This window comes from Coenobita brevimanus, chromosome 78 (assembly GCF_032717465.1).
Source record: "Coenobita brevimanus isolate Jiangsu-jjx chromosome 78, ASM3271746v2, whole genome shotgun sequence".
NCBI classification, from domain to species: Eukaryota; Metazoa; Arthropoda; class Malacostraca; order Decapoda; family Coenobitidae; genus Coenobita; species Coenobita brevimanus.
The window spans coordinates 30,316,311-30,336,426 of record NC_137031.1 but is presented as its reverse complement, the minus strand read 5'-3'; the positions used below and the strand labels follow the sequence as shown (position 1 = coordinate 30,336,426).

The window sequence follows — 20,116 nt, the reverse complement described above, 5'->3', positions numbered from 1 at the left end:
GGGCTAGTGATGGATCAAAGTATATCCTCACTATTGTTGATTTCAGCACACGGTGGCTTGAAGCCGTGGCCCTTAAGAATATAGAGGCCGTCACTGTTGCTGAGGCATTAAATGAAGTGTTCTGTTGTGTAGGTATCCCTAAGGAGGTCTTAAGCGACCGGGGTTCACAGTTCACTTCAGCAATGATGAACGAAGCGTTCAGGTTGCTGTCCATCTGAGGCTTACGGACTATGCCGTATCATCCCATGTGTAACGGGTTGTGTGAGAGGTTCAATGGAACTCTCAAGAAGATGTTGAGGTGCATGACCACCGAACAGCCAAAGGAATGGCCGCGGTTCATTGCTCCTCCTCTATTTGCTTATCAAGAAGCCCCACAGCATTCATTGAAATTCTTGTACTGGTGTATGGAAGGTCGGTCCGGGGCCCACTTCAAGTCCTTCGTGAGTTATGGGACGATGAAGAACCCGACCCTGAAGTCAAGACCACCTACACCTACGTCCTTGATTTGGCTGACCGCCTCCAGTCGACGTGCGAGTTAGCTGAGGAAGAACTGATCAAGGCACGTGAAGTTCAAAAGGCTTATTACAATAAGAAGGGAAAGCTTCTGAAGTTTAGTCCGGGCGATAAATGCTTGGTATTACTCCCCACTGCCCAGAACAAGTTGTTGGCGCAGTGGAAGGGTCCATTTGATGTAGTAGAGCGCATTTCAGACCTCAACTACATAATTCAGATGGGGAATCTTCGTAAAAGGTTCCACATTAACATGTTGAAGGCTTATCATGAGTCAGACCCGGAGGAGACTGGCCTACGAGTAGCTGATGATAGTGACCAGCCACTGGAAGAAACTGGGGCAGCCACGGTGATCCCAGCTGATGACCATGATGACGAGCCCTTAACCGCTCAGTCCCGTCAGGAAGAGACTGTCAGAGATGTTTTACTTAACCCTGGCTTAGCAGTAGGAGACCAAAATGCCTTAAGGTCACTGCTCTGTCAGTATGCTGATGTCTTCTCAGACCAACCTAGACTTGCGAAGGTTGCGTGTCATAAAATTGAGTTGACCAGCAATGCTCCCATAAAGGTTAAGCCATATCCGATTCCCATGCGACTACAGGATGCAGTAGACAAGGAAATTGCTGACATGGAGACTGCAGGCATTATCGAAAAGTCCTCATCTCCTTACTGTAGTCCGATGGTAGTAGTCCGCAAGAAAGATGGTGGAGTCAGGATTTGTGGCGACTATAGAAGGCTCAATGCAATCACCAAAGTGGACGCTGAGCCAATGGGTGACCATATTGCCATCTTCTCCAAGCTGGCAGGGTCACGAAATTTCACGAAGCTCAGTCTAGCAAAGGGATTCTTCCAGATTCCCCTTCATCCTGGCGAGGTCGCCAATTGTCACGGGGTTTTTAAAATAAATGCAAATATTATTTAAATGATAATTGTTCAATAATACTGAACAGCAGGAACAAGACTGTCTTGCTACATCAAGCAATGATTACTTTACCGGTCCGCTTCGCTGGACTCTCTCAGAACGAGAATTTATAAACTTTCTCAACAGTACACAGCAGAGACTAATTACTTAATTGCTCTTTATTAAAGTCTGACAAATCTAAACATAGGGTTTTGGTGGAGTCTGCCTCTGCCTACACTATTGCCATGTTTCCTAACCCTACGATGTATAACGCCTGTGGTTTGTGTAGTAGGAATGATACATAAACATAACTCATACTAATATAACTGTAATGAAAGTGCTGACATGTATCAAGGAAGAATAAAACTATTCTGCATACTATATTATACGATAATAGAGAAATGTGGCATAAAAATTTGGCAGTGTTGCTCTAAAAATATTCTAATTATTATTTACTTCCCCAACACTTCTAACATTGCTAATTAATTTAGCAAGTATAATTGCAAGAAAATTTGAAGGGATAAAAGTGGGAAGAGGCGATCCTTTCATAATTAAAATAAATATATCAAACAGCTCTGGGGTGGCAGCACTCACGCGACACGTGTTTGTGTGTACGCTGTGGGAGGTTACCAACCCCCTACAGGATTTAGGCCTATTGGGGAAACCTCTATAAAAAAAACGCGCCGTGACTTTTACCTCAAGGGTGGTGCGGAAATAAAGTCAAAATTATAATCCATACATAAAAATGGAAGTAAAAAACCATGGATGACACATAACAAAATCTAGTGAGAGAGAGAGAGAGAGAGAGAGAGAGAGAGAGAAAGAAAGAAATAATAATAATAATAATAATAATAAAACTTTATTTCCATTAAACAGTGGGTATTCTTATACATTATACAGTACTACAGCATACAGTATGAAAGTTCTATACACAATACAATACAAGTTGATACATATGGTGGAGAATAGTGACAGAGAGGTTAGTGGTTTAAAAGGTGTGGGGACACTTAGGTTAAGAATAGATCAATTAAGGGATTTAGGAACGAAGGCAGTGGGAAGGATTAAGACAGATGGGATTGTAAGATTAGGGAGTTTGAGCAATAGGGTAGAATGTTTCCCAATGCACTTGGGAGGAGGAGGAGGAGGAGGAGGAGGAGGAGAGAGAGGGAGAGAGAGAGAGTTACGGTACGGTAGGTTACATTTCCGTATGCTCTCAATAAAATAGCATAGCAATTATCAATGGCTAATTATTATACAGGTGTTGATGGTGGGGGTCTATATTTATAGGAGGTGTTGGTGGTGGAGGTATAGCGGGTGTTGTTGATGGGGGTGTTGTTGGGGGTAGGGGTATAGGGGGTGTTGGTGGCAGGGGTATAGGGGGTATTAGAAAAACGGAGATCACAAGAGGGAAGCAGTGTCAATGTCATCGCTGATGGAGAGGTCAGCTCGGAAACGTGGCAACAGTGCAGGGAGGGGCTGACTCCACCAAAACCCTACGTTTAGATTTTTCAGACTATAGTACTGTTAGCCTGTGGAGAAAGTTACTTCACCCCTGACAATAAATAACTATTATTATTAATAATATCAGGGTCTTGCTGGTGCTTAACTCCTAGAAGGCACAATGGATTTTAAACTTAATACAACAAGACTGGCCTAAGTACCAGTTATGAATGGCAAACGTTTATGCAAGCTAGGAGCTATAAGAGAAATAAGTTTTATTGCGGAGAAATGAAACAAGAGTTTACATTACATTAAGCTCAAGAAAAAGAAATGTTAAATTTATTGATTACAAAATAAATTTAACGTTACATTTCAAAATCAAATTAATGAGATCGCACTCACTCACTCACTCAAAAGCTAAATTCTTATGCCTAGGAAAAACACCTTAACTAAACTCTTAAGTCTAGGAAAAACGAAAAGAAAATACTGGTCAATGAATGCAGTGTATCACCAATAAAGGGTGGGAGCCTGGAGAACTGTAGTCTAGTGGAGCCTGGGTGCTAGCTGACCTCTCACTGCTGGAGCACAGAACCTCACTCCGTCACAGCAGACACTGGACTGCATAAACTCGTGGGAAAAAGGGAGCGCTAGGGGCTGCATTTTAACGGCTAGAGTGAGCGAAACACGCCCAAAACAAATCGCTCAGCGGAAGCGCTAATGTCTCACACAAAGACGATCACTTATGACACTGAGAAATTGATTTGACAAGGCTCCCGACCGAATGAGCGGTTACTAAACGATAAACTGGGATTCCACTTGAGTTCGTGGTTTCCCACAAAAGCCAGTGTCACTAGCCGACTCGTGACACTAGCTTTAGGGGTATAAGTCTGTTGAGTGTTGTAGGTAAGGTGTATGGTAGAGTGTTAATTATGAGAGTTAGAGAGGGTACAGAGGGAGTGATTGGTGATGAGCAGTGTGGCTTTACTAGAGGGAGGGGATGCGTGGATCAGGTGTTTGCTGTGAGACAAATGTGTGAAAAGTATTTAGCGAAAGGCAAGGATGTGTTTTGGGCATTCATGGATTTAGAGAAAGCGTATGATAGAATTGATAGGGAGGCTTTGTGGACTGTTTTAAGATTGTATGGACTTGATAGTAGGTTACTAAAAGGGGTGAAAAGTTTTTATGGAAATAGTAGAGCTTGTGTAAGAGTGGGAAATGCTGTGAGTGATTGGTTTTCCGTGAGAGTGGGGCTGCGACATGGATGTGTGATGTCGCCTTGGTTGTTTAATATTGATATGGATGGTGTTGTAAGGGAGGTTAATGCAAGAGTTTTAGGTGGAGGTCTGAGTCTGGTGAATGTTGATGGTGGAGAGTGGAATCTGAAGCAGCTGCTGTTTGCAGATGATACTGCACTGGTGACTGATTCAGAGGAGAGATTGAGACAGTTGGTTGAGGAGTTTGGAAAGGTGTGTGAAAGGAGGAAATTGAAAGTGAATGAGAATAAGAGTAAAGTGATGAAGTGTACGAGGTTGGTAGATGGTAGGGGGATGAATATAGTTTTGAATGGTGAGTTGCTTGAGGAGGTAGAGTGTATTAAATATTTAGGGTCACATGTTGCTGTGGATGGAAGAATAGATGCAGAAGTGAAGTTTAGAATGAATGAAGTAGGTATGGTGCTGGGAGGAATTAAAAAAGTGTTTAGATGTCGTTCGTTTGGAATGGATGTAAAGAGAAGGCTGTATGAGGGTATTGTGGTACCGACTGCGTTATATGGGGCTGAAACATGGAATATGGGTGTAGCAGAGAGGAAAAGTTTGAATGTAATGGAGATGAGGTGTCTTAGGAGTATGTGTGGAGTGACGCATATGGATCGAGTGTGAAGGAGACCTGGAGTTGTTCGGGAGATGGCTGGTAGAGTTGAGCAGAGGGTGTTGCAATGGTTTGGGCATATGGAGAGAATGGATTATGAGTGATTGATGAAAAAGATAACTAGATCTGATGTGAGAGGTGTAAGGCTGAGAGGAAGTCCACGAATAGGATGGACGGACAGTGTGAAGAGAGCGCTGGATGCGAGAGGGATGTCTGTTGAGTAACGAAGAGTGGCTGTGTGTGGCAGAAATAAATGGAGAGAAATTGTGAATGAATAAATGATGATGCTGCCCTGAGGGGATATTCTCCCGCATTTGGTCTGATCAGTTAGTCAGGTCAGGTGCAGGTAAGGGGATGGGTCTATTATGATGTGGCAGGGGTAAACCAGCTCTGCTGTTTGACCATGCTGGGGATGTCACTGATTGCACTGTGCAGTTGACCCTTGTGCGTTGTGGTGCAATGAGGATCTGTCCCTTCTCCCCTTTTGGGCTAAGATGTGAATGAATGTGTTTGAATGGATGAGTAAATGGGGTGTGTCGTCCTGTCTCGGCTACCTCCCTTTCCTTGGGGGAAGCAGCATAGGTATATAGATATAGATACATTAATAAATGTACAGTGAAAGTCGAATTCTTGACGGCTGATTATTTGGTGGATCCAATATTTCGGCAGTTTTGAGAAATAGTCTCATTTACAAAAGTCTTTTATTGTTCGGCAGATATTCTGAATCATCTCAGCAGCCTAGGAAGTGTTATCTTTGACTTATAGGCCTCTTGTGTCATTACACTTGTATATGTTTACTAATTTCTATATTTTTCAGATTCAAGTATAGTACTGTATTGATTGCAGTATTAAACAATATCATACAGTACAGTAACCCCCTCCCAAATGAGTGAGGGTTATGTTCCAAACCCCCTTACTAATTCTTGAAATCGCACATTCTTGACGCCCTCCTGAAAGTGACATTTGCCGGCAGTTGCGTAGCCCATGAACTACTGATACTGTCATGCATTACCCCTAAATAAACATTTTTTATTAAATCTGTTTCCCCATTGTTTTTCTCTGTTTTGCTGTGACAGCTCTTGTTTGATTTGTCAGTGTAATAGCAGACTGTCTTATGTGTTTAACTAAACCTAACCTAACCTACAGTTGGGAAATTGGGAAACGAAAGCCATCTTTGAGTATGTAGAGTAAGTTTCTTCCATTGCGCCGGAAACAAGCAGTCTTAGGAATGGCCTAACAGCTTCACCCCTCAATAGCCAGAGGTTCAGAAATTTGCATGCACCCCTGGCTGGCCCTGGAACAATTTAAGAGTTCTAAAATCAATTTATTTCTCTGAAAGATTTGAAGAGAATCATGTGACACACCTAGCAATGTGTTTTTTAGATATATATACACACAGTACAGTCACTATTTTCGTGCCTAATTGGTACTGCAATTGCAGCGTGAAAGTTAAACTCGTGAAATTCATGCATATACTTTACACGTTATAAGTGGTAATTGATTCCAGGGTCAGCCGCCTCATTCCCCCTGAGCTACCCATTAATGACACAATACCCCTTCTGTAAATTACATACAGTTAATCAGACATATAATGTATTACTGAACCAAGAATTTAGTAACACTGACACTTATGTTAAACTGCTTGATGGGGCTTGAAGATGAGTTCCGAGGCTGAGAGCGGTGGTTAGTTACCACCTGCCCCCTCACTGCTCCCCGCCACCACTGTTGAGTCCCCAACACCACCACTTCCTAATGTTTCAACATCAAAGCCCTCAGAATCCAGTGGGAGCCATCAAGCTCCCCAATCTCATCAGTGTCCTCGTCCACAGCACCGTCGTCCTCCTGAGCCTGCATGTTCTCCAAAGCCAGGGCTTGTTGAATACGAGAGGACAGGAATGATGTTATCAGAGTCTGATGACGTGCATGAACTCTGGCATTGAAAAGGTCCTTGTAATTAGCCAGAAGTCTATCCATCATCGGGAGGAAAGTGTCCCTGATCTCTGTCCTCCCATCACTTTCCTCAATTTGCTCTTTCAGACGAGCAGTGGTTGCCAGCAAGTCTTTCATTTGGCAAGATGTTGGCTCACCTGGTGGGACAGGTAAGGGTTCCTGATCTTCATTGTCATCGACTTGTTCGTCTGCTTCCAACATCTCCTCAATGGTCGGTTCAAAACAAGTGACTGTGGAGATGCGGGGGCTCGCGAAAATCGTAGGAAAAAAACGAGGCTCCTAGGGAAGAAAATATTCCTTTGCCATCACGAAACGAAATTTTGCGAGAGTATATATCGCGAAAATGTGACTGTACTGTATATATATATATATATATATATATATACTGTATATATATATATATATATATATATATATATATATATATATACAGTATATATATATATATATATCCACTGTGGTAGGTGGGGACGCTCACCGTCCAATCACCCGATGTAGTTCTGCCCTCGGGTGTCTTCTCTTTCCCCCCGTCCATCTTTCTTTCCTTCCTTCTTCTTCTGTCTTTCATACCCTCATTCTTTCCTTCTCCTTCTGCCTACGGGTGACTTTACACTCCCTCGCCTGTCTTTCTTTCCTTCATTCTTTCCTCTTCCTTCTGCCTGTGGGTGACTACACAGAGTAACAAGCCAGTTGGTTTCCTGTACACCAGGAAACCATTTACTATGCTGGGTGGTAACCATATAATCAAATTTTGGTGCCTGTTGGTTTAGTGAGTAATTACGGTGCTCTAATCAGATTGAGCTGGTGAAGATTTGTATCCAAGGGTGGTTGGGGTTTATTGCTCATGTAATGCCACTCAGGGATGAGTGAGGCTGATCACTCTCATCTTCAATGTCAGGACCAACATGGCTAGCCCTGGGCTCCTACACTCCTCATGGGCAATGTAGGATTGGATGGATGGATGGATGGATGGATGGGTATATATCCATCCATCCATCCATCCATCATCCAATCCTACATTGCCCCATGAGGAGTGTAGGAGCCCGGGGTTATGCAAGTTGGTCCTGACATCTAAGATGAGATTGACCAGCCTCACTCATCCCTGAGTGGCATTATGTGAGCAAATAAACCCCAACCACCCCTTGGATATATATATACAGGGTGTCCCGGGAGTTAAGTCATAAAGTTTGGGAAATGATAGAGGAGGGAATTCTAAGGAAAAAATGTTATATGAACACGTGTCCAAATTCCAACCGTTACGGAGCTACAGTTACTGATGACCCTCTGGGCGAATTATGAAGGAGACCATTTTCACCCATAAGGTCATCAGTAATTGTAGCTCCGTAACAGTTGAGATTTGGATACATGTTCATAGAACATTTTTTGCTTAGAATTCTCTCATCTGTCATTTCTCAAAGTTCTTGAGATAACTCCAGGGACATCCTGGATATATATATATATATATATATATATATATATATATATATACTGTATGTATATATATATATACATTGTAGCAGCCGTGGCTCAGTGGGTTAGAGCGCTCCGCTCTGACCGAAGGGTCGGAGGATCGAATCCACCCAAGGGTCATTGGTAGACATCAGGAAGGGCATTCGGTCATATTATGCTACACGCCCCAGTCCAAAAGTCCTCTACCCAGGGGCAACGCCTTAGCCCTTCGGGGATACCTGGCGTAAAACCAAATTATTATTTATATATATATATATATATATATATATATACTGTATATATATATATATATATATATATATATATATATATATATATATACACACACAGTAATCCCCGTAATATCCGGACGCCCAATTTCCGGACGTCCCCAATTACCGGACATTGTGGGCCTGGACCTTCTGAACCCAAAAATGGCCAAAAAAGAAAAAAAATCCCCCCCAAATCCGAATTTTTTCCCACCCGTAATTTGAAATTGCCGCTCGGCGCCGAACAGCTGTTACACCACGGACCATCACCCCTTCCTTCCTCCTTCCTCCCCCATCCCCTGTCAGGGTTGCCATTTGGTATTTATCATTACCAGATTTGGGCCAATTTGGTCTTGAAATATTCGTTTGGTAATGAATCAGAGTAATGCATTATCAAATGTATTTTTCATATGTATGAGGATACACAGAATGGAGATGGTGGATTGTTTGCTCTCTCCGATTAATCTGCTAACATACATAGCATGAAAATAACCAACATGCTGTTAATTATACGAAAAGTGATTACATGTATTTCCACTTGTATATATAATTAATGAAGAATGAATGCTAGCTTTATGAATTTGGTAATGAAAAGTTAAAAATGATAATGAAAATTGAGAAGTTTGGTAATGTGGCCATTGCAATCTGGCAACTCTGATTCCCCCTCACCAACACCCAAATAGTTATTGCCAAACTTCGATCACGAGTGGTAGCATATCGTAATGGGAGCCACACGTGCTCATTTTTTTTGTGAATAAACAGTGAATAAACTGCAATACCTCGCCACTAGACCACACGGGAATTTACAATGTTGTGCACAGTGTTAAGAAATTAGAATTTAGATTACAAAGGATTAATTGTGGAGTGCAAACCTGACGGTTGAAACTGGCGGTTCAAACTTGCCTGATGCAATTAACAATGTACAGTGTTAAACAGTTATAACTCACAGTGCAAAGAATTACTGTAAGTGCAGCACAACATTGGATTACTGTACGTGCTTCAAGAGCATTTTCACCACTGCCAAAACCTTACAAAAGGCTGCCACAAATGTGCTGTAATTACCCTGGATGAGGTACAGTCACTTCTAATTCCTCTTTTTTGGTTCCTTTTCGTTTATTTCAAGCTTTATGTCCATTATTGGTATGAATAGGGTCTTAAATAGGTTTAAATATGTGCTATGCATGTCTGGTAGGGAGATATTTAGGTGGCTTTCAAAATTAGGCTGGGTTAGGGTCCATAAGTACCAGTCCAGGAGCCAGGGACTTGTTGTAAGTACCTAGAATGTTTAATATTGTATAAACTCACCTCTAAAACCTCATTCTCTGGTTCTTTTGCATTTATTAAAGTCTTTTATGTCCCTTATTGGTGTGATTTGGGTCTTAAATAGATGTTGTATAGGTGTTTTTCTGAGTTAGGGCCCATAAGTACAAGTCCAGGAGGCTGGGGCGCACTATCCGGACAGGACCACTTTCCGGACATGCCTTTGGCTCTATTACATCGGATATTGGAGGGATTACTGTATATATATGAGGCGTCTAGAGCCAAAGGGGCATCCCCACCAATATACTGGTTTTGAGTTAGGTAGGGGAGACAACAGGCTTAACCCTCTTCTCAGTGACAGCACTGGTTGCCATACAAGATTCGGCCTTCTGGACAGTGGTAGAGGGGCTCAAAGTCACGTGGTTTTGTCCATGCTGCCGGGCGAACAAATCAGAGCAGGCAGGCATCTAAGCCACACAGCCCAAACCAATTAGCATTCTCACTCTCTGCCACTCCCCCAGAGCAGCCAATCAGCAAGCGTGTGGCCCGCCCGGTGTGCTGGTGAGACTTCCCTCCCGTATTAACTGAGGTGTCTAATTATTACGTATTGGATTTTTACCCCATTTATCGTAGATTATTGGTGACAAGATGAGCTGTTGTTATTGGGGTTGAAGGGGGGGTGACAAGATGAGTTCATCACATAGTTACAGTGAGGAGGTGGTGCCTATAACCTCTCGTAAGTGTCAGAAGTGTGTGGAGAAGTGGAAAAAGGTAGAAAGGAAGAGGAAAAGAGAGTGGTGAGGGGAGACAGCGGGAGGGGGCGTGGCACCGAGGAGGCAGAGTTGGATGTCGTTCTCCTAGATGACGACCCCACCATTTAACCCCCCACTACCCCTTCTCAATTTACTTAAGCACTACACTTTTTTTTTTTTTTTTAGTGTTATTATTTCAATCTATTATGGTAGAGGAAAAATAATAACTGCATTGATTTCAGATTTAGTTGTCAAAAACGTGAAATTACAGTAATAATCATTCGTTTATTAATATTAAGTGAACTGGAATCTTCAGTTAATAAATTTTTGTACATTAATACATTCGTTGATGTTTTTTCTGCCATGTTTTTAAATCCCTACAATATGTTATTATGCCCATTTATAAATTGGGGGTTTGGTTTACTGCCTATTTTGTGGTTACAGTTATTACTGTTTTGTTTTTTTGGCTGTACATGTAGAGCATAGGCGCTGATGATCATTTAGATGTATAAAAGGTCTGTTTATTGCCTTCTGGTTGTGACGTTGCCATAAACACAACTTTAAAGCGTCATAACTCAAAAGTACATTTTGGCGCCGATGCCCCTTTGGTTCTAGACGCCTCATATATAGTTTGTATCTTAATCCTTTTGACTGTGAGAATTCTGTAACAGACTGAATATATATATATATATATTTATATATATATATAGTTTGTATCTTAATCCTTTTGACTGTGAGAATTCTGTAACAGACTGAATAAACTGATATATCCATTGTTAAAGTAAAACTGTAAAGACATCCACAAAAGGAAGGGGTTAATTGTAAGTGTCTTTAACCCCTCCAGTATGAGGGGGATCTCAAAAACTAAATTGTCTGTCAGAACCCAGAACAAGTTTTTTTTTTTTTTTCACTTGTCTGCAAGATATATACAAAGGTAAATAAAAGTATCTGGCAATAGCCAGAAGGGTCCTTAAGTAAGACACTACCTTATTAGCTTTGGTAAGGTAAACTATGTGTGTTTCAGTAATTTATTATAGTATGAAGAACTTGCTGATTACAAATGTAATATTGGGTATGGTAATGATGACTGATAAGAGAAGAATTTTTAAATTATTATCAGAATGTGAATTAGAAGAGCTTGATAGTTTGATGTGCATTATCATAGGTTGTATATGCGTTATATTATGATGCTTGTGGCCCAGAGCTTCTGAAGTTTATATAGTGTTCCCTCTTATTAGCTACAATTTCTCCATATTTTGTATAGCCCATTTCTCTTGGCTTTGTGTTATAACATCTCTGACCTTTTGTTTTCTTATTCCAGGATCTTAGAATTGAAATTGTATGTACTTGAGGTAGGATGATAAATTTTCTTTTTCCAGAAATCTGTGGAAGATACATCCAACTACAATGGCATGGAGTTTAAGGATGATGAGGGTGAGCATGAAGGTACAGGAGCAGGGTTAATAAATTTTGAAGATGTATCAGAACCCCTTCCTAGCGTCACCCCTACTCAGGCTGCCCATCTGATGGCACAGCTACTCTCACACCATATTAATTACAAGTGAGTTACACTGTCTTGATTGGGAAGGAAAAAGAGGTCAGGGATGATGTTGAATTATCCTGTAAATTATTCAGATTGAAGAATTATGTATATGTATTTTTTTATTTTATGCAGATACATTAGTTTTGGCTCAACCTTAACTCGAAGAGGATCCAAACAAGAAGCCCCAGTGCTAGTTAGTATTATAATGATTTGATGCTTAAACATCTTGTTTTGTTTCTTGACAGGTTTTTGGGTGAGGTGTTCACGTGTGGGCATCCTCCACCCCTAATCTGTGGGTCATGTCAGAAGGAGGGACACTGTAAGGCTGACTGTCATGAGGATGATCTTCCCCCACTCAAATCACTTCCTCCCATAAATAACTACTTCCTGTCACAGCTGTCATCCATAATTCTCAAACTTCAGAGTAAGTGCTGCTTTATATATATATATATATATATATATATATATATATATACAGTATATATATGTAGAGAGAGAGAGAGAGAGAGAGAGAGAGTATATATATATCCATCCATCCATCCATCATCCAATCCTACGTTGCCCCATGAGGACCGTAGGAGCCTGGGGCTAGGCAGTTGGTCCTGACATTTAAGATGAGAGTGACCAACCTCACTCTTCTTGAGTGGCATTATGTGAGCATTAAACCCCAATCAACCCTTGGATATAAACCTTCACCGGCTCAATCCGATTGGAGCACAATAATTACCCACTAAACCACCAGGAGCGAAAATTTGGTTATATGGTTACCACCCAGCATAGTAAATGGTTTCCTGGTGTACAGGAAACCATTTGGCTTGTCACTCAGTGTAGAGTCACCCACAGGTAGAAGGAAGAGGAAAGAATGAAGGAATGAAAGACAGGCAAGGGAGTGTAAAGTCACCCGTAGGCAGAAAGACGAGGAAAGAATGGAAGGAAAGAAAGACAGAAGAAGATGGAAGGAAAGGAGGATGGAGGGGAGGACAGTTATATACAGTTTATATATATACTGTACACACACACACACACACACACACACACACACACACACACACACACACACACACACACACACACACACACACACACACACACACACACACACACACACACAGTAAACCCTGTATAATTCGGATTAATTGGGGGAACCCTATGTCGAATTATCCAAAAATCTGAATTATTGGAGCTCATGCTTGCCCCTATCCCCAAATCACATCCACACTTGCTATGACATGGCTTTTTCGCAAAAACATTGAACAGTACAGTATATTTTTACTTTATACTCAAAGAATGCACAATACAATAAATAAAATAGTGTCAAACCTTCATAATGAAGTCTTGCGACACAGTAGTCAAGTACAGTACACTTAACTGTGCCAAATATACTGTACAGTTCTTAAAAATTACATTTATTACTACACTTATCCCTACAAAAGCTGTTCACGTCCACTTATCACTGGAACCCTTTTTGGACTTGTTTTGCTTAATTTGAATTATATCCAAATTAAAATTATTTGTCTGCTGGTTAACCCCTACACCGCAGGGATGTTGGAGCCGCTCCTTGCATGTCCCGCGGGGATATTCGTGCTCCTACTGACGCTTTAAAAATATTTGCCAAAAATCAGTTATTAGTCTTAGAATATTATAATTACATATGCATATGGCACATACCTTCAGCTTTCTCCTGGGATGCTTGTTGAGCCTTTGTCGACAACCGTAGGACTTGTGGAGACTTCTGAAGTTGGGTAACGAAGTCTCCACTTCACACTTCCCAACACCCCGTTATATGATTACCACAGTCTGATATTATCGCCAGAAACACTGTTCTATGATTTTCAAGTAGTTTGGAATCCATACTCCAAAAAAAACACTGTGAAAGCAATGTAAATTACGAGCGCGTAGGAGCTTCCCACCTGTGATCGTTCCCCGCTGGTATTCTGTTATTTATTATTCATAAACACACTCATACTTTATATTTCTATTACTTTATTACACTTATATATATCTACAGTATTTATCCATAAGTTTCCTTCAGTAATAGTAGTTTATTTTCACTCCAGGCATTCATTTTCTCGTTCAGTAAACTACGTGATGTATTTTCAATATTTACATTTCTATTTTATTTACACTATGTTATGCACTGTCACTTGCAGTAACTTATAAAACTATTTTCCACTGTTCATTCATATTTACATCCATTGTTTTCACTTGCTATTTACACATTGTTTACACATTATTTGCATTTCCACTTGCTCTGTTTTAGAGTCACCAGAAAGATCGTAGTCACAGTCCAACATTATCATTGATAAATTAGCCAGTTTACGTTCCACAGCAGAGTCACTTAGCCCTTTACCCCTTCCCACACGAGGTTTAGTAGGGTAGAGGTCATAGGGCCCTTTGCATGGGGCTAAAAAGCGGCGGAATTGGACAGGCGCGAGTCCGACATGGTTTCGCCTTGAAAGACAACAGTACACTGAATGCTGTGGCCTAGGGACAGTGAAGGGTTGCCAATGTCAGTGTGGTGACAGCTACTAATTTGTACGCAGTGAAATGATTGGCAGGAAGTCTAGACAATACATAATAAATTAGGTAGTTCCAGGTGAATGTAAATATCACTTAGGCTTCTCCCTTCCTTTCTTATACAGTACATATATTTTTATTATGAGAACAGGTCATATGGCATATTTCAAGGGTAAATAAACAGGGAAAATTAGCGAACGAGTGCACGTAGGGTGTTGCCAGGTGATAATTAGCCCATTCCAGATGTGTGGCAGTATCAATTACGTTTTCTGTTTCTTTTATATATTATTATTTATAAGAATAGGGCATAGGGCACATTTCAATGGATAAAATGAGTGGAAAAATCCGTCCAGAATTTGTGTAGTGCAGCGCAGCTGGGCAGGCAGGAGGAGAGGGTAATGGAAGGGAGGTAAGGAGGGGAGTCAAGGACAGGGGAAAAATGGCTCAGTTGTCAACAGTGGATGGGAGTACAGATGACATTAGCAGAACTGAGTTTAGCTGGACACTGGCAGTACTGATAGATGATACAAGCCACCACTTGAAAGACCGGACGAATTCAAAATATCACAGAATCACAAAAGTGATGCCCCGCGGTGTGATCCCTTGCTCCCGAGCATCACAAAAGTGACCCCCCGCAGTTAAGGGGTTAAAAAAGATCTGAATTAACCAATTTCCTAATTATTCGGGTTCGAATTGGAGAGGGTTTACTGTATATATATATATATAGAGAGAGAGAGAGAGAGAGAGAGAGGGTTTGCTGTGTATATATATATATATATATATATACACAGTATATGTAAATAGACGGCACAGTATTTTAGTCCCCAAGCTAAGATTCTCTGAGAGCCTGCTTATTCTTTCTTTACAGGTATATAAATGCATATGATTGTGGTGTCTGGCAATAGTTAGATAGATAGATGATTGAATAGGGAAAAAGATTCCTATAAATAGCTGTATTATTATTAACATGGTACAGTAATCCCCGTACTATCCAGACGCCCACTTTCCGGACACCCCACTTACTGAATATTGTGGGCCTGGACCTTAGGAACCCAAAAATGGCCAAAAAAAAGAAAAAAATACCAAAAAAATTCGAATTTTTTCCCACCCGTAATTTGAAATTGCCGTGTGGTACCGAACAACTGGTTTACACCATGGCCCCTTCACCCCTTCCTTCCTCCCCCTACCCCTCTCAGCGTTGCCATTTGGTATTTTTCATTACCAAATGTGGACCAATTTGGTAATGAGAAATTCATTTAGTAATGAGGATGCACAGAATGGAGATGGTGGATTGTTTGCTGTCTCTGATTAATCTCCTAGCCTACATAGCGTGAAAATAATCAACATGCTGTTAATTATAAGGAGAGTGATTACATGTATTTCCATTTGTATATAAAATTAGTGAAGAATAAATGCTAGCTTTATGAGTTTGGTAATGAAAAGTTAAATTTAGTAATGAAAATTGAGGAGTTTGGTAATGTGGCCGTTGCGATCTGGCAACTCTGTTTCCCTGTCATCAACATTTATTGCCTAACTTCGATGGTGAGTAGATGATTATCGCAGTGGAAGCCACACATGCTCATTTTTTGTGAATAACAGTGAATAAACTGCAATACCTTGCCACTAGACCACACGGGAATTTACAGTGTTGTGCAGTGTTAAAAAATTAGAACTTAGAGTGCAAAGGATCAACTGTGGAATGCAAATTGACGGTTGAAACTGGCGTGATGCAGTTAGGAACAATGTGCAGTGTTAAACAATTATAACTCACAGCGCAAAGAATTAAGTGCAGCACAACACTGGACATGCTTCAAGAGCATTTTCACCACTGCCAAATCCTTAGAAAAGGCGGCCACAGACGTGCTGTGAGTACCCTGGCTGAGGTACAGTCACTTCCAATTCCTCACTCTTTGGTTCCTTTTCATTTATTTCATGATTTATGTCCATTATTGGTGTGAATAGGGTCTTAAATAGGTTTAAATAGGTACTATGTGTGTCCGGTAGGGAGCTATTTAGGTGGCTTTCAAAGTTAGGCTGGGTTAGGGTCCATAAGTACCAGTCCAGGAGCCAGGGGCCCACTTTCCGTATGGGACCACTTTCCGGACATGCCTTTGGCTCTATTACATTGGATAGTAGAGGGATTACTGTATTAGATACAGTTTCACAGGCCTTTAAAACTCCGCAAAAATATTTAATCGAGGCTGGGCGATGCTAGACCACCTGGTGGCACACCTCAGAAACAGGGTTTAGTGAAGCCTCTAATTGATGTGTGGCAGGGGTATTGTTATGATGCAGGACCCAGTCCTTGTTCTTCCACCATTTTGGACGTTTGCGGCGGATGTTCTCCCTCACTCGCTGCAAAACTTCACAGTAAAACTTTCCGCTAACAGATTGACCTGGTGGGACGTATTCCTTGTGAACAATCCTTTGGATATTGAAAAAAATGATCAACATCGACTTGACATTGCTGCACTATTGGCCCGCCATTGCAAATCCGCCAAAGCACCTACACACTACATTACAATAGTAAGCGTAGCTCAACAACATTTCCCCTCACAGACATGGCCGGGGCCACACTGACTCACAAGGGGTGCTGCTGACTCCTCCTAGTGGCAAAAGGCAAAACTGCAAATGGTTGGCTCCCTCTGTTCAAATTACTGAAACTTTTGGGTAGCACCTCATATATCTTGTGCCACAGTTGCATTTTACTCGATGATTAGTCTGTCCAGTAGAGGCGTAATGAAACGTCCTTCCCTCTACTTGCATTTAACACCGCCTAGACTTGAGGTAATAGCGCTTGCCTTAGAGTTCAAGACCATAGAAAATTATTATTATTATTTTCTTTCTTTCTTGCAATGGAAATATTTACAAGTTCTTATGTATTGCACCCTGGTAGGTGGGGGTGCTCACCATCTACTCACTCGGTGTAGTGCTGCTTTGGGTGTCTGCCCTTTCCTCTCATTCATCCTTCCTTTTCAGTCTTTCATTCCTTCACTCTTTCCTATTTCTTCTGCCTGCAGGTGAATTTACACTCCGCTTCTGTCTTTCTTTCCTTCATGTTTTCCCCTTCTGCCTATGGGTGACTTTACACTGAGTGACAAGCCAAATGGTTTCCTGTACACCAAGAAACCATTTACTATGCTGAGTGGTAACCATATAACCAGATTGTGGCATCTGGTGGTTTAGTGGGTACAGTCATTACTCACTTTACGGTGATTCGGTTTACGATAATTCGCAACAACAATAATAGAAAAGTTCCACCCCAAAATTTGATTTACAATAAGTTTCCCGCTATAACAATTTTGCTATCAGAAAGCGCCAGGCACACTCAAGGTGACCGTCGCTTGTCTCAGGCAAGATGGCGGCCCCGGCGTGCAGGCATTGTTATGGTTCAGGTCCCGCCTCCCTTTCAAAGCCCTGTCTTTTCAACTTGTTCATGTGTGCCACCCTGTTATCGTCACCTCTCAGCCAAACATCGTACTACAGTACTGTACTGTGGATTTGTGTGCCCGGTGGTAAGGTCAGTGCCAGTGTAGGCCCCAGTGCTATGGTTGGTGCAGGTATGGGCCCCAGTGCTAAGGTTGGTGCAGGTATGGGCCGGATTCCCCTCCCCCTAACCTGTTCCTGTCAGACTCAGAGGCTGACCACTAGTGCCTGTAATCACAGGCTGTCCCCCAGCCTCGGGGGGGGATGACTTTGAGATGACTTGGACCAACACAGGAAGGAATGAAGGTGGGTTGTCATTTATGGTTCAGTCTTGGTTAGGTGACTTTGGGAAGTTGAGTTGACCTAACCCCCTTTTTATAATGGGTTTCAATCTCCCATTTTACAATAAAATCGGTATACGATATGGTATGACCTGATGTAACCCCATCGTAAAACAAGTAATGACTGTAATTAACCCCTAAAGTACTAGGCTCGATAATCGATATTTCTTCACAATATTTTAAGTGGACGAGGAATGTCGATCATGCAACTTCCACGAAAAACTGATGGCAGCTTGCTCCACCCCTGCTGTAACGTAGGTGGCTTCTGACCAGCCAGAACTAAGTGTTGGACACATGGGAGGGAAGATCCAGGCCTGTACCCAGGCGGTGAGGGGTGAACCCCCCACCTCCCTCTCGTCATGTCCCTCTACCCTACTGCATTATTACTACCCCACCTCCTTCCGTTCTAGCCACCACCACCACACCTCCCACACCCTCCTCATGCATCCTCCACCCTTCTGATGTCAATCCCCCCCATGTCTCCCCCTCCAGTCGTCTGGGAGGATGGTATTTCTCCCCTACTCTCTCTCTCCACATCTCTGTACTCCACTGGGGCCCTTCCTTTGTGTCTGGTGGTGTTCTCCTCCCATCCCTCCATCCTCGTACACCTCCTGGCCTTACCATCCCCCACCCCATAGCACAGAGTATTTCTCCCCCCGCCCCCCTGGGCTCGAATATTTTGCTTAGTTTTTACCCTTTATGGCGCGGTTTGAATAATTATCTATACAATATTCGTGTCTGCATACAGATACACACACCACAATTACTTTGTTATATTTGTTGTTTTTATTTTTTTGGGGGAAAAAATCCTTTTTCCCTGCCTACTTTACCTGCCTGTGGATATAATTGTGTACTTGTCAAAGATTATTGCACATTTTCTTCATTCCTATGTATTTCTTTGTACATTTTATATGTCTGAACATATGGTGACACTCCTTATCACTTGTTTATGGTTTCAGCTGTCTCTCCCTATCTGTCCCAAGATTAACACTCATGAAAAAATCCTTGTTACGTGCCTACTTTACCAGCCTTTGGATATACAGTAATCCCTCTAATATCCGGACGCCCAATAACCGAACATCCCCACTAACCGAACCTTATCGTCCTGGGATCAAACATTCCCAAAATGGTCCGAAAATCCAAAAAAATTGGAAAAAAAATCGATTTTTTGCCGTCCGTAATTTGAACTTGCCGCGCGCGCCGCGTGAGAGCATTGTTTTGGTTCGTCATTTCTCCGACGTCCGATAGAGCGCCGCTGCATCCTCCCCACTTCCCGCCTGTCTCTCACCGCGACAAGACCTACGCTCTTCGCCATGGCTTGGGAAAAGTTAATGTGCAACACTTAAATTTAATGGAACATTATTTGGACTAAAGTGAACACTGTGAAAAGAACGGACTTCTGTGTGTTAGTGACTAAGTTCAGTGCAAGACTTCAGGAAGAGTGTAGTGCAAGTGCTTCAGGAAATCGTTCTTACTGTCAGAGTCCGAGAGGAGGCGGTTATTCATCGAGGTGGCCAGGGACTTGCTGTAAGTAGCCAAAATGTTTCATATTGTACTATTTTCCATACTATATTTACCAGAATGTTTCATATTGTATTTTTTCCCATACTATACTTACCAGAAAGTGTCATACTGTACTTCTTTCCATACTAAACTTACCTCATGCATGTGCAGTAGGAATGTGTTTTTCAGAGTTCGGTTAGGTTCGGTTAGGTTAGGTTCGGTTAGAGTCCATAAGTACCAGAATGTTTATTAATGTATGAACATACTTCTAAACCCACATTTTATGTGTCTATTGCATTTATTTCAGTCATTTATGTGCCTTATTGGTGTGATTTGGGTGTTAAATAGGTGCTATGCATGTCCGGAGGGAGTTGTATAGGTGTTTC

The 20,116-nt window shown here is 41.8% G+C and overlaps 1 protein-coding gene across 1 annotated transcript in view; it reads left to right on the top strand.

Annotated features, from left to right (window-relative positions):
• Window positions 1-20,116, top strand: part of LOC145408784 (uncharacterized) — a 197,722-nt gene that overhangs the window by 95,328 nt on the left and 82,278 nt on the right. Inside the window, exons 13-14 of the mRNA XM_080279433.1 lie at window positions 11,780-11,961; window positions 12,189-12,367. Coding sequence (XP_080135559.1) covers window positions 11,780-11,961; window positions 12,189-12,367 — 361 coding nt within the window. The remainder of the gene's footprint in view (window positions 1-11,779; window positions 11,962-12,188; window positions 12,368-20,116) is intronic.